The sequence below is a fragment of the Canis lupus genome, chromosome 22, assembly GCF_011100685.1.
Source record: "Canis lupus familiaris isolate Mischka breed German Shepherd chromosome 22, alternate assembly UU_Cfam_GSD_1.0, whole genome shotgun sequence".
Classification (NCBI taxonomy): Eukaryota; Metazoa; Chordata; class Mammalia; order Carnivora; family Canidae; genus Canis; species Canis lupus.
Genome location: NC_049243.1, coordinates 24319861 through 24334810, shown reverse-complemented (window position 1 = coordinate 24334810; position 14950 = coordinate 24319861). Strand labels below are relative to the sequence as shown.

At 34.4% G+C, this 14950-nt stretch overlaps 1 protein-coding gene across 1 annotated transcript in view; it reads left to right on the top strand.

Annotated features, from left to right (window-relative positions):
* The window catches only part of KLHL1 (kelch like family member 1), a 370435-nt gene that overhangs the window by 325407 nt on the left and 30078 nt on the right, over positions 1–14950 (top strand). Inside the window, exon 8 of the mRNA XM_038569718.1 lies at positions 6769–6931. Coding sequence (XP_038425646.1) covers positions 6769–6931 — 163 coding nt within the window. The remainder of the gene's footprint in view (positions 1–6768; positions 6932–14950) is intronic.

Below are 14950 nucleotides of genomic sequence, written 5' to 3'. Positions count from 1 at the left end.
TCCTACCACATACGATTGGCATAAACTCATCCATGCTCATTTCTCTACACCACATTAAACATGGAATTTTTGAAAAACAAAGGCAGTTGTATATCTCTGCTTTAAAAATTTTAGTAGTTTCACATTGCTCTTAGGGTTAAAAAAAAGAAGAATTCTTGTGGGCACATAAGGTCCCACACTGCATAGTATTTTAACTCTTCAGGCTGACTGTATATCATACTGCCCATCCCTTAACTGTCCAGTTTTCTTGCTACACTGGCCCTCTTGCAGCTCCTCAGACAGACTCTGCTTCTTTCTACCACCAAGGCCTTTATATGATGTTCCTTCTGCCTAAAATTCCTTAACCCCCAAATGAATCCTAATATTTCCCCAGGTTTTAGCTCAGTCATCACTTTTGTACTTTGGAGAAGAAATGCCTTTTATCCTATGGACAGATATTAAGGTAGCACCTATTTGTGGGCTTTATTAATTTACACCTCTCCCCTCCTCAACCCACTGGGCAGTCTGTGAGGAAATGGACTGATAGAAGTTATAATTAGTGGAAAAATGGATGGATGATGAATGAATCCAAGAAATGGAAACTGTATGGTAGCAAAATTGGATATTGGCTGACTACTAAACTTCAGTGACAACCTTGATTCCATATTATCTGCCCCTACACAAACAACATGCATGAAAGATCTTAGCAACTTATAAGGTAGGTAGATTACTGGTTGGAGACCTAATGGTTCTAGTACAAATGCCATTTTCTATTGTGGCAGTCATTCTCAATCAGGATTGAGAACTCAGTTAAGGATTCAAAGTTCTCACCCCAGGGAACTTTGAAACATCTCTGTGGTTAGGCATCATCTCAGTAGTCCAGTCAGAGAAGAATTTCTATTTCAGACATTAGTATTTTTTCAAAGGTTCCCAAGTGATTTCAATGGGCAGCCAAGATTGACAATCACAGTCTCAGTTAAGGAGAGAATGGGATACAACACGAGTACGTAGTATGTTTTCTCTGCAGATCAAGCGAAAATAAAAATATATCTAAGCCTACATGATTTTGTAGGATTGCATGAAAATATCCCTATGCAACATAATCCATTTAATTCTGCCTATGATCAACATTTAAAAATTATATATGTGTTAATCTATTAGTATTTTATATCATAATTACATAGAAAGCATTTGCATATATATTATATGCATATACAATATTGGATAAATTCTCACAGAAACTATATTTATATATATACACACATATCACACATATACATGTATATGTACATGGATATATATTTAATATCATTGAGAATATTTTAGAATATATATAAATATATATGTTTTACTTATCTATTTCTCCATTCCCAATTATGTGTGGGTTTTTTTTGCTTAACTCTTTGCACAAAACAAAAATATCCCTAAATGAACTATTATTTAGGGGTCTATTGCTTCTGAACTAAAACTATTTGATAACACTGTAATTAAATCACCATAATCATTAGTTATAAGTATTTACTAGGTGTTACTATATACTTCAAGGTGATTTTTAAAAACAGTTTATAAAAGAAGATAAAAAGTAAATGCATTTCTAGAAGACAATATACAGGGATGCCTGGGTGGCTCAGCAGTTGAGCGTCTCTGACTTTGACTCAAGCAGTGATCCTGAAGGCCCTGGGACCAAGTCCCACATAGGGCTCCCTGCTAGGAGCCTGCTTCTCCCTCTGCCTATGTCTCTGCCTCTGTGTGTGTGTGTTTCCCATAAATAAATAAATAAAATCTTAAAAAAATAGAAGACAATATACATATTGAAGCTCCTCATAATTTAAAAATATTGAGACATCTATAAGATAATAATTAGTAATATTAAAGTAATTTATTTGGTATACTTAAGTCAATAGAAATTTAAATGTATTATTATTCACTTAAAATATTCTCAAAATAAATAAATAAATAAATAATAAATATTCTACATAGACAAAAGGAAATATCATTTTTTACAAGCTAATACTTTTGAGATTATGCAATTAATGGAAAAAATACAAACAAAAAAAGCAATACTAAAAACTGCCTTTCTGTTATCACAGTTTTTAATTAAAATATGTTCTCTTTAATTTGGAAAAGTTTAGAGCTTCGAATAAAGTTAGCAATATTTTATTTCTTTAAGGTTTTATCTGTTTATTTATTTAAGAGCAAGAGAGGGATCCCTGGGTGGTTCACCGGTTTAGCGCCTCTCTTCAGCCCAGGGCATAATCCTGGAGTCCCAGGATCGAGTCCTATATTGGGCTCCCTGCATGGAGCCTGCTTTTCCCTCTGCCTGTGTCTCTACCTCCCTCTCTGTGTGTGTCTCTCATGAATGAATAAATAAAATCTTAAAGAGAAAGAGAGAGAGAGAGAGAGAGAGAGCACAAGCAGAGGAAGAAGAAGCAGACTCCCCTGCTACGCAGGGAGCCTGACCTGGGGCTCAATCCCAGGACCCTGAGATAATGAGCTGATCCAAAGGCAGATACTTAACCAAGTGCCCCAAATTTAGCAATATATTAAATGGATGATATTTAAATGGATGATATTAACAAGTGCAGGGAAAAGTTTCTTTTTTAGGAGAACAAAATAAATGTCTGGTTGTATTTACATGGATTATAGTAAAATAAATATTTTAAGGTAAATTATGTGAGTAAAATTAAATTTTACTTTTTTAAAGATTCATTTATTTGTTTTGAGAGAGAGAGAGAGAGAGAGAAAGTGAGCATGAATGGGGTGCAAGGCAGAAGGAGAGGGACAAGCAGACTCCGCACTAAGCACAGAGCCCAGTGCGGGGCTGGATTCCAAGCCCCTAGGATTATGACCTGAGCTGAAGTCAGGAGTCTGATGCTTAACCCATTGATCCAACCAAGTGTCCCTCTAAAGGAAAATTTTACTAAATATTTTACAGCAGAGGTCTTAAGGAGAATAATATGTGCAGGCTCTATAGTTTAAAATATGTAAGTAATTATGTGTTTTCAAAAAGTATAATTTGGTAACATAAAACATTAAAAAGACATTTTGAGATTCTTTATCAGAAATAATCATTCAATTGAGACATATGAAAATATGAGACATGAGACATGAGACATGAGAAAATAAGACATATGAAAATATTTCAATTAAAGTATTTTTTAGTGCAGGTTTAATATTGTTACTGAACAAAGCACAGGAGAATATTTTTTACACTGTGAACCTTGCTTTACTGCATCTGTAAGATAATTTTGGTAAACATAAGAAAGAAATTGAATGTATCATTCCAATTTTGAAATTATTCTGGTCCACTTATCATCACAGCTGCAAAATACGCAAATCACTCTGTAAGGCATCCAGTGTTCATAAATTGGTGACATTTTATATATGTTACACTCTAGGACTGAAACATGTTCATAAAGTCAATCTCAAACAGTTAAAAAAAACAAATCACATATCAATGATTTTTATAGGATATATATTTGATTAAGTAGTTATCGGATTGTATTATAACTTGTAGTATGATACTCCAGAACTTATTTTGAAAGAGAATAACCTGTGTCTTTCCAAACCCAATAGAAATTTGTACTCAGACAGAAATATGCAAGTGGATGATTACCTCATCCCCATAAAAACACTCTCCACTCTTATTTTCAGATACCAAAAGCTTCCGGTTTTCCTTCCACCCATCTGGCCATTTCTTCTCTCTTTCGTTCTCTTTTCTTATAATTGATATTAAAGTCACTCAGGGCTAGATTCTGGTCTCTGTTACCTTCTCTCTTAATACTATTTTCTTAAGTGACCTTATCTGATTCTATGCCTTTAAATGCCATATCATTGCTGATATGTCCAAAATTTAGACATGTACCTCCAACATTGACTTGAACTTTTGACATGTATTTTAAACAGCCTTTTAAAATGCCCCACTTAGATGTCCAATAGCCCAAAAAAACATGATATCTTCAAAATGTAGTTCTCAATATTTTCATTCATCTGTCCATGAATCGTCCTTTTTTTTTTTTTGAATCGTCCTTTTTATTAATATACTCTGATCCAATCCATTAGCATGTTCTAACAACAAACCTCCAGAATCAGAATAAATCTTAAATATTTCTACTCTTCTGTATTTATTCTTTAACCTACTAGTGCAAGCTACCATCTTCTCCTTTTTGGATAACTGCAATTTAACCACCTCTCTACTGCCACCCTAAAATTACTCCAATCCATTTGCTACAACACCACCAAAATAAGTATTGTGGTGATCATATCCCTCATTAATTAACACTTCAGTGATTTCCCTTTGCTCTTAGAAACAAAATCCAAATTCATTAGATTCATGCTAATATCTGGCCCTTTCTGATGGATAGATCCTTAAAAACTTCACCGATGTTTAATTTTGTCTTATTATAATTAATTATCATTGAGACATGTGAATGATTGTACATGCTTCTGTAAAAAGCCCAAAAGATATATCCATATCCTTTGGAAATTTCCCCCAAATATTTAACATTTATTCATCCCTTCTGATTCCTACCTCTTACTTTGAGCTGTCTAAAGAAAGATCAAAAGTTTATGCCCTTTGATTTTTGGCAATCACTGAGTCAGAACCATGTCCTCCATATAAGTATCTATTTACTGATGTGTAAAATAGCATTCTTAAGTGGAATATATGTATGAGAGCTTTTGAAATCCTAATCAGTTACTTTAACTTTTGTTGAATTATAATTGTATGATATGTGTGAAGGACTTGCTCACTGTGAATAATGTACTTATTCCATTTTAGTTAATATTCATTGATCAATGTATATGAACTCAATGAGGGCAGGAACTTTGTTTGCCTTGTTCAACTCTGTGTTCTTGGCACTGCACCTTTGGTACTAAGAACAATTCTTGACACATAATAGACATTCAAATGAATGAGTGAATGAATGAATAAACAATAAGTTATTTTATTTTCAGGTTTGTGTTAAAAGACAGTTCTCCAAAGGTCTCTCACATTTCTGTACAACTTTCCAGGAAGGCATTGACTGCCTAAAAGGATGTTAATATAATGGAAAGGCTAAAATAGAGAGAGTTCTTCTTTCCAAAGTGAAAGGCAGACATGCTTAAATGCATGAAGATAATATCTCCTTCTGTAGTAAATAGTTTCTACCCCACTGCTATTGTGTGATAGGTTTATTGATCATTGTAAATTTATTTCCTTTCTCATAATACAATCCACTGCATGTTCCAGTTCCAACTGATCCTTGTCAAGGCAAAAAATGCATTAGACAAATTTAACAAGCAAGGGAGACTTTATTCAAGGCTATTGCAACAGGGAAGAGAGGCCAGAATTGAGGCTGAACTCAACCTCACCAAAACAAAGGGAGGAGGGTTTTTAAGAGCTCAGGTAGGAGAAAAAAAAAAAAAGAGCTCAGATAGGTGCAGGGGATCATAGGCAACCTGTTTGCTAATTGGTCTTGCTCAAAGGTAAGGTAAATTTTCTATCTTCATGACAAAAGGTAGTTTTAGAACTGGAAGCAAGGTGCCAACTGATGTTAGGCTCTCAATATTTTCTTGAAGTTTACATTTCAAAGAAATAGTTCCTTGAGAAAAAGGTCCTGGGTTTTAACACAAGTGAGAGGCATTTAAAAAGATTTCCATATAGAAAGGACAGAGACATAATGTACAATTACACATTTTCTAAAATAAATGCTCTAAGGAAAATGAGGTCAGGGCCCTGGAAACAAGAAGAATCTTGTCTAAATTTTGGTCAAGCTAAGAGAAATGGTAAGGTCATCTTGGTCATCCTCCTTGGGTCATCCTGTTGGAACTGGGGCTTGAAGAAGAAGAAGAAGAAGAAGAAGAAGAAGAAGAAGAAGAAGAAGAAGAAGAAGAAGAAGAAGAAGAAGAAGAAGAAGAAAAGTGATATCTGACTATTGCTGTTATTATATAGAGTAATGAACTATCTTTTTCCTCCGACCCAGGAATCTCATGTCTTCTACCAATATACGTAAATTAATGGCAGTCTAATTCATCAGCTGGCAAGTAGGGTAAAATCACAGACTCTTCAAAGCCCTTGACAATCAGACTTTGAACTTTGGAGGAAAATTTATCAGAATTTCTCTATATATAATGAAATCATTTCAGCCAATATTAAATTGATATTTAAATATTTAGCAATTGTTAACATTTAAGAAAATTCATCTATAAAGAAGTGAATATAGTGGAAAAGCTATTTACATATACATATACACATATATATATTATATATGTATATAATCCCCTTCCATTGATGACTCATTAATATGTGTTAATTGCTAATGTTTAGTGATTTCAGTTTATAATAAAAATGCATCATTTTCTAACCTTTAGATCACTTTATCATGAAGTTACCAAGAAGCCAAAACACAGAAAATCCTACCCTGAATTTCAAATTGATAATATTGCATTGCTTTAAGGTAGTATAGCTTAAAGTAATAAACTACTTCAAACTGCAGTATAGAAATGTTCTTCAAAAGTAGAGGCATAATATACAGCATTTCTGATGTTTTAGAATTTGCTTCTTCATAGAGATATAAATAAGAAAATTTATTTTCTTTTATAAAGTATCTAGATCTCATTTATTTTAGTTCTTTTTTTTCACTTTAATAAAAATGATACAATTAATAGTAAATAGTTTCTACCCCACTGCTATTGTGTGATAGCTAGAGCCTACTCTGAATTACATCACAGTTTTTACTATTAATCTGATTTTTAAGAATCTCAGTGTGAAATAAATCCCATTTAGTTTTCATTTATCCTATGTTTTAGGTGTAACAGTACTCGAAGGTCCTATATATGCTGTGGGAGGCCATGATGGCTGGAGTTATCTGAACACCGTGGAGAGGTGGGACCCCCAGAGTCAGCAATGGACATTTGTAGCCAGTATGTCCATTGCCCGAAGCACAGTGGGTGTAGCAGCGTTGAATGGCAAGTGAGTAGATTTTTATTCTTTTATCTGAAAAAAAAAAAATTTTTTTGAAAAAAAAATTTTGAGTAAGTATTCTTTTAAAATAACTTTTAGTAAGCTGACTCAATAAATATCTCTTTAAATATTTTAAGATTGCTATTTTTTTTAATTTGTCTTCTTGGATAATTGACAAAGACTGCATATTGTTCTGGTTGTCTCTCCACATAAAACAGAAACTAAAACTTCACATTAATTGCCAGTTAAAGCAGCATCAAATATGTTCCATGAGAATTATTTCCACTAAAGATCTGCATATTTACTTACTTTCTTGTAAAATTATCTGAAGAGCTTTCAAAATGTTATTCAAAATGTTACTAAAAGTTTGGTGCTTAGTCTATATTTTTTGCATGACTATACCTAGTGTGTTCACTTTCCACCATTTCCATTTCTGTAGCCCTAAATCAGGAATTCTCAGTCTCAATGCTGCTGAAATTTGGGGCCAGATAATCCTTTATTGGAAGTGAGGCTCTGTCCTGTGCATGGCTGGGTGTTCAGCAGAATTCTGGGCTTCTAGGCATTAGATGCCAGCTCTACCTCTATCCCAGTGTGACAACCATAAAGTCTCCAGACATTGCCTAATATCCTGTGAGGATGACAAAACATGTGCCCTCTTACTCCCATGAGAACCTCCTGCCCTAAACAAAGTTAATAACACATTGGTCCTGGACAACTGCAAAAGTTTAATTAGTTAACCAAAAAGTCAACAAGAGAACACTACATCATAAATGTATCAACTAAAGGAACAGGGTGCCTGAATGGCTAAGGGGTTGAGCATCTGCCTTTGGATCAGGTTGTGATCCCAGGAGTCCTGGAAGCGAGTCTCATATTGGATGTCCTGCAGGGAGCCTGCTTCTCTCTCTGCCTATGTCTCTGCCTCTCTCTCTCTGTCTCATGGAAAAATAACAAAATCTTTAAAAATAATAATAAAGGAAACAACTACCTCCCCTAGTGTTGAGTAACAAAAAGAAGAGATTATAATAAGATACTAAAGTTTGGAGGTGGAACCTACGCAGTTGAAGCCCAGACATCTGTCATTGGGCCACTGGTTAGCTAGTGCGGGTATCTGGGATGGGAAAGAGGGACTCCTTAGCCTGGGACCTGAGCCCTGGGGAGAAGGTGCCAGTTAGCTGGTGCTGATGGTTCTGAGGGATCTCAATAAGGTTGATTTTTGCGTTAACAACTGCCACCTACAAAAAGAAAGAATGAGGTGATACTTATAGGAACACGAAACAAAAAGCAACAAGACGATCTCCCCAACCCCTAGTCTTTCAGTTTCCCTCTTCTATTCATTATTGCCAAAAATAGAACCAGGTGGCAAATCATAAAAATGGTTTGCAGAATTGCATGTGCAACATCATAAAGTACAGCAGAGAAGAGAGAAGTACAGTATAGAAGAGACAATGTGAGAATAACTTAATAATTTGCACATTCATCCTAAAATTCAAAATGTTCACCAGGGTAAAAAAAAAAAAATTACCAGGATACAATCTGATAGCTACTTTTCTTTCTTTTAACTTAATACTTGGAGATTCATTTTAACAATCTCAAACAGGTCTTTTACTATTTTATCTATTGAGAATTAATTTTAAAAATGTTCCTTTTTCCATTATTTGAGTCCTTTAGTTTTGGGAAATATATTTTATTAGTATTCATGTTAGTGATTCTATGTGCATTTGAGCTCTGATTCCATAGCTATTAATTTCTTTTCTCCTCAGTAATTTATTTCTTTTCCACTTAACCTGAGACTTTTTTTTCTATGTCACAGATTCAGTTATTGTCATTTGTTTGTGGGCTTTATTATTTTCAATGCAGATGAATTTTTTGCATTTTAATTTTCCTTACCTGATCTCGTTTGATAATTTTCTTTCTTATCTACTTCATATCTATCTTATTTCAACTGAATGTGCTGTCTCAAAATCCTACTCTTAAATATTTTGTTCGAAGTTTAATTAATGTCCATATCCACTAATGTTTCAAAATCTATTTGATGAGAAAGGAAAAGTGGAGCAAAATCATCGAAAGCCAAAGCAAATTGCTACCTGTCAATTTAGTTTCATTTATTTTGGTTTGTTTGGTAAGCTATACTTCTATAGCATAGATCTATGTATCAAGCTTTCTACTAGAACTGCCTTCAATACCAAATAACCTCTGTAGACATTCTTGCTAGATTGTTTTTGGTAAAGCTGTTAAGAAAAATCCACAGTCCTACCATCACTGATGCTTTGGAAAACCATTGTGTAGGAAGGATAGGAGTTAAAATTATATGGATCTCTTTAATCCCACAGTGGTAGACTGCTATGTAAAAAAAGTGATGAGATGTGTTCTTCCAATAGCTTCTTAATTATACTGAGATTTGTCAGAAAAGGAAATTGAAACTTATCACTGACTCTCCACCCTATCTCATTTAAAATTATCTGAAAGAAATATCTTAAAATTGTTTCTATGTAAATTGGGTACATCCCATTCCCCACTCTGTTACACCTTTTAATAGCAATCATAGAAAATGTTTTTTTCATTTGTGTTAATATTTTCATTTTACTCATTTACTCTCAGTATACTCATTTTACTCAATTTATTCATAACATTCTCATTCAAATATTTACTCATTAATAATATGTATTATTAACATCATTTTCTACCTATATTTATCTTTCCTTTTAAAAGGACTATTTTTCCTTAAGCATTACAATATTTTTATTTAAAAAGCAGTTAATTTGGAAATTAATAGCAAAACTTCACATTATTCAACATAAAGTATATATTTTTTTAAACTTTTTTGCAGGTGTATCTATTCACAAATAGTAAAACTTAGCATAATAAAATGATTATTTCTCTTGAATGTTAATGTTCATAATTCCTATACAAGAAAGCATACGCCTTTGTGCCTTTATGCTTTTCCCAATATTTATTTATAAGTAATAGTCCATTTGCTTATTAGTAACTTTTCCTTACCACTTTCATTGATGCTAATGGATTCATTCCTTACTTTCTTTAGAAAATGTATATCTCATTAATAGAGTAAATTTGTTCAAAGGAATGACAAATATCATTACCCCTTCATTATATTATTCATTGATGCATTATTCTGTTATGTATTCTGTAACACACAAACACACTATCAAAGTTTTAATGCATTACTTTCCTTATTCTAAATTTCTAATAATTGCCTTACATTATAGCTTTGTGATCTTTCTCTAAAACTTTATTTTGAAATATAATAATATGTGTGTGTTTTGTTTTAAGTCTTTTCCAAACTCAATCAGAAGTAGGCAGGATAAAATCTAACAAATGAAAGATTTAATGGACAGTTTTACAGCACATTTTCACATGTTGTTATAAGTAAATTATATGTCCAATTTCTTCTAATGCCACCTTCAAATTGGCCTTTAAATTGGCTATACATGGGATTCATCATTCGGATTGTTTTTCCTGTTCTTGTATTTTTTGGTCAGCTAGGTTATGTAATATAAGAAATCCTGTTTCACAATAATACCATTCTTCATAACAAATATCAGAGCATCATAGTATTTAATCTTAGTTTTTAATTCCTGAAATTGTCACATTTTAACTGAATACATTTTTCCCAAATTTAATCCTATTCTATGAAAATGTTTTAAATTATTTAAGTTTCAAACAATCTTTTTCCTTTAAATGAAAATAGTATAGCTCTCATTTGGGTATCTTTGTTTTCTACCTGGTGTGATTTAATGACCTCAAAATTCTGTGGTGTAATGACTGTCTATTAATGTCTAGCTGCTTTTCCTGTTTTACTCAGAGAGAAACATAATTACTAGAAAGTGATCTTTCACCTTCAGACTTATAGCAGGAAATTGTTTCAACATCACCCTCTGACAGTTGTTTATCTTTTTCTCATCTCTACTGAAGTGGTTTTTCCTCTTGTTTTGCTTTCATGTCTCACTAATGTGTCATGCTAACCTGACTTTTGCTTCTCTGAAGATTATTTTGAAAAATTTTCCCAATTAAGACAAATAAAAGCCAGTGAACAGCCCTCTTAAGTTTAGTTCTTTATAATACTGTTTGTGGAAAAATAAGAAATTGATTCCTGGTTTAACATTAATGAATGTATTCTGATAAATTCAAGGGCAAAAATTATATTAATTTCATGAAACATTTTGGTTCAGTCTTCCAAAAAGACAGACTAAGCCAAATGGTAGTTATGTCATCTTATGCCAGGACAGCCAACAGACTTACTTGATAAGTGAAGGAAACCCAACAAAACAGTGAATGGTGTGATTGGCCATATACAATCTCAGACTCCCCAGTGATCTGTACCAGTGATTCATTTTGTTTTTTTCTTTGTTCTCTGCTTGATTCTTCTGAACTTCATAGATTAAAAAAAAAAAATCTTTCTGGTTTGTTTCTCTTTATTTCCTGAGTTAGCTCAAAAAGCAGATACTGATACTGTATGAGCATATCCATAAATAAGCTTAAATTTTAATATATGTATGTGACAGATCCTTTGAGAAGTTGGGAAACAGACAAAAACAATTGGGTTTGCTTCATGATTCACCATGGCTAGACTGAGTATGCTTATTCAGTCAAAACCTCATGTTATTAATACTCATGGAGCAGTTGTAATGTCTGTGCAGCCAAAAACTCAGACAGCTTAAAGAATCATAATGAGAGTCAGTGTCTGTTATTTTCTCCAGGACGTCCCAGTATCTAGCACAGTAACCTAAGCCTCAGGGGCTGTCATTTGCAAGGTACCTTCCAATAAAGACCCTATTTCTATTTTTGTATTCAAACTTTGATATTCTTTTTCTTAAAGATGGGAACCGAAATTGCATATGTTTTTATATGATAAGCAATTTGTAATAAAATTTTATTATCTTAGAGTCACACATAAGAAAATAAAACTGTTTGAGGAGTCTCACTTGGGGCTAATAATACTCTCTGGAAGTTTGTAATTTCTGTCCTAGAAAAAAAAATTTAAGTTAAGTGGGACTTAACTGATTTAACAGATTTCCAGAAAGTGGGGGAGCATTGTAATGAAAAGGAATAATTTAGGTCAAGTCCCTGAGTGTGAAATGCAAACAGAAGAAGGAAAAGTTAAGTTTGTCACAGGAGAGACAAAGGACCAGATAGAAAGATCCCAAGTCATACTACAATTTAGCTAAGGTAAATATGTTATAAAAAGTTCAGAAAGGACAGTGGCGTGGTTGCATTTATAAAGATTACTCTGGCTGAAGAATAATTGACAACTTTTTGAGAAAACTATACAATTATTGGTGTCTCATCACACTAGTAGACTGGATACAGTGTATCCCGGTAGTTCAAAGGGGTTATTTGACAAACCATGCCTAAGAACTAGAACGTAGAGCAACTGCAGACAAATCATTTGGGCTTCGTATTGAGCATGGCTGCTGCCAGATTCCTCTCAGTCTGGAATACAGTATCTTTCATGATTGAGATCCTACCTTCCTGCTCCAGTCTCCGCTCTTACCAACTTCTTCAACAGCCACCCTATGCTCCAGCCAAACTGAATCGCTCAGATTACTGGAACATGCAGACATGGTCCACATACTTCTGTCCTTTCACAGATTCATCTTTCTACTTCGATTTCTTTTCCATTGTCTTTTCTCAATAACTCCTGGCTGTGCATTGCTCACCAAGCACTTAGTTTCTCTCCTCAGATTTTTACCTGATCTTTGGATACTTCTGAAATCTCTCCAAAGTGACACAACTTCAGCCTAACACAACTCTGGTTCTCTATGTGCATTAAATTCCATGTGGCAAGATCAATACTAGGAGGATTCAGTTTATTGCACTTGAGAATAATAATGTCAGGAAGTACTAAAAATGCATTGAGATCTTCTTTTACCTAAGTAAAATGTAAATCATACAATTTATATTATTTTCCATCATCCAAAGCCTAGTTTATTCTGTACCATTCCATATACCTTTTTTTTTTTTAACTTCACTCATTTAAAATTAATCTCTCCTTCTTTTGTGTCTCCAAGACACATGATTAATACTTTTCTCTGCCATTTGTCAAAATCTTATTTCAGGGGAACTTAGGTGCTTTTTCTTTGACAAATTCTATAGATGAATCACCTTCTCTCAAGAATTGGAAACCAGTACTTAATTCATTAAAAAAAAATTATAAACAGATACTGGCCATGGTGATATATCAAAGAAAACAGATCAAATCTGCCCTCAGAGAACTTACATTATATTTTAGAGAAATAGGAGACAGTAAAGGAAGAAAATGAAAAGTTGTAATAGGTCTAGTGTGGGAGCTGGCAAGGAAACATGGAGGGATGAAGGTAGTAGAGACCATTTCTGCCAGGAGTTAGGGTCAGTGAATTCTACTAAGTTTTGGAATGTGGTTAATTGACCCAAATTACTGTGCATAATTACAAGTAGAGTTTTCTTCAGAAAATAAAATGGGCATGTTCTAATAAATAAAGATTGCTGTTTGCTATCAGACTTCCACACAAAACCTGCCTGCCAGCCATGTTACAATGTCAGCAACTCTCAAACTACATTTGCCACATGAATCAACATTCATAATAAGCAGGAACAAGAGCAATCATATAGCCTGTTGTAAGCTTACTGAAATTCTGCTCACTGTACTGTCAGATACCCTAAAAAGAACCTCTCAAGAAAAAGTTCAGTGAAGGGCAGATGCTGGAGTATTCTGACAGCAGTACTGACAAGACTTCTCTTGGGATTAGATTAAAGAGTTCTCTATCAATTGAGAAACTAAGAATCAGACAGAGTTCTGGATCCAGGGAGTTGCTTCAAAGGTTTTATATAGCAGGGGTTGTCGAATTCTTATATTTTTATTATGCAAGGGAAGGGATGTCTGAACATATTTTCTGAGTAACAATACTCAGTGAAAATTATATTTAATATCACAGACTTACTCAGCAAAACCTTCAAATATGGAGACAATGGTATTGGAAGCACTTTCTGCAACAAACTAAAAGTGTAACTTCTCTGAGCTGCAGACTACTATCAGCAGCTGCAATGTTTTACCCAGGCTTTTTGCTTTTGCCTTAAAATTTTCCTAACCTTCAGAAGGGTAGATTTGAGGCTTGCCCTCCTGTCTCCTTGTTTGGCTGCCTCTGGAATAGACCTTTGCTTTTCTGCATATGCCAAGTCTTGGTGACTGTCATGGCTGCACATGGGGCAGAAGAACTTGGGTTCAGTCACAAGCTTGGTGAGCTGGGCCGGAGCTCTTTGCCATGGTTTGTAGGTCCCCAGCTGCCAACAGGAGTCTGGTGATGAGTCTCAGCAGCAGCCTAGACTCTGTCCTAAGAACCATCCCAGTGAGTGGGGGTAGGGGGATCCCTACTGTACCAAGGAAATGGTTTTGGTTTCAGTTTGCACAGACATCTCTTAATGAATATTTCCTGTGCAACTGCAGGTGAATTTACTCTTTCCTTCCTCCCGTTTAGTTTCACTTAGATTCTTCCAACCATTTGGCTGCCTCTGAATATGGGGTTTTGGATCTCTTGACTTCCTTTTCTTGCTTAAGAAAGGCTGTCTAGGAAGCCATTTGGTTCAGCAGGTGACTTTTAGGGAGGAACCATAGCTCACAGAGATATTCTGTGCTTCATTTGGTTTGTTTATTTCTGCAGCATATGGTAAAAAAAACAGCCTTATTCTCCCTGGAGAAGGGAGAATGACAGTTTGATCCCTGCATGCAGCCCTTCCGGCTGTCTTCTCCAAGACTTAACAGTCTGGTGGTTTTGGGGGGTTCGTTTTTGGTTTTTGTTTTGTTTTGTTTTGTTTTGTTTTGTTTTGTTTTGTTTTCAACACTGCTTGGCTACAATATTTATTAGACTCCAGAGAAAATGGCCAATTAACCACTCATTAATTGTGTACCAAATAAATTAGATTTGTGTGGTAAGGGACGCCTGGGTGGCTCAGCAATTGAGTGTCTGCCTTCAGCCCAGGACATGATCCTGGAGTTCCAGGGATCAAGTCTTACATCAGGCTCCCTGCATGGAGCCA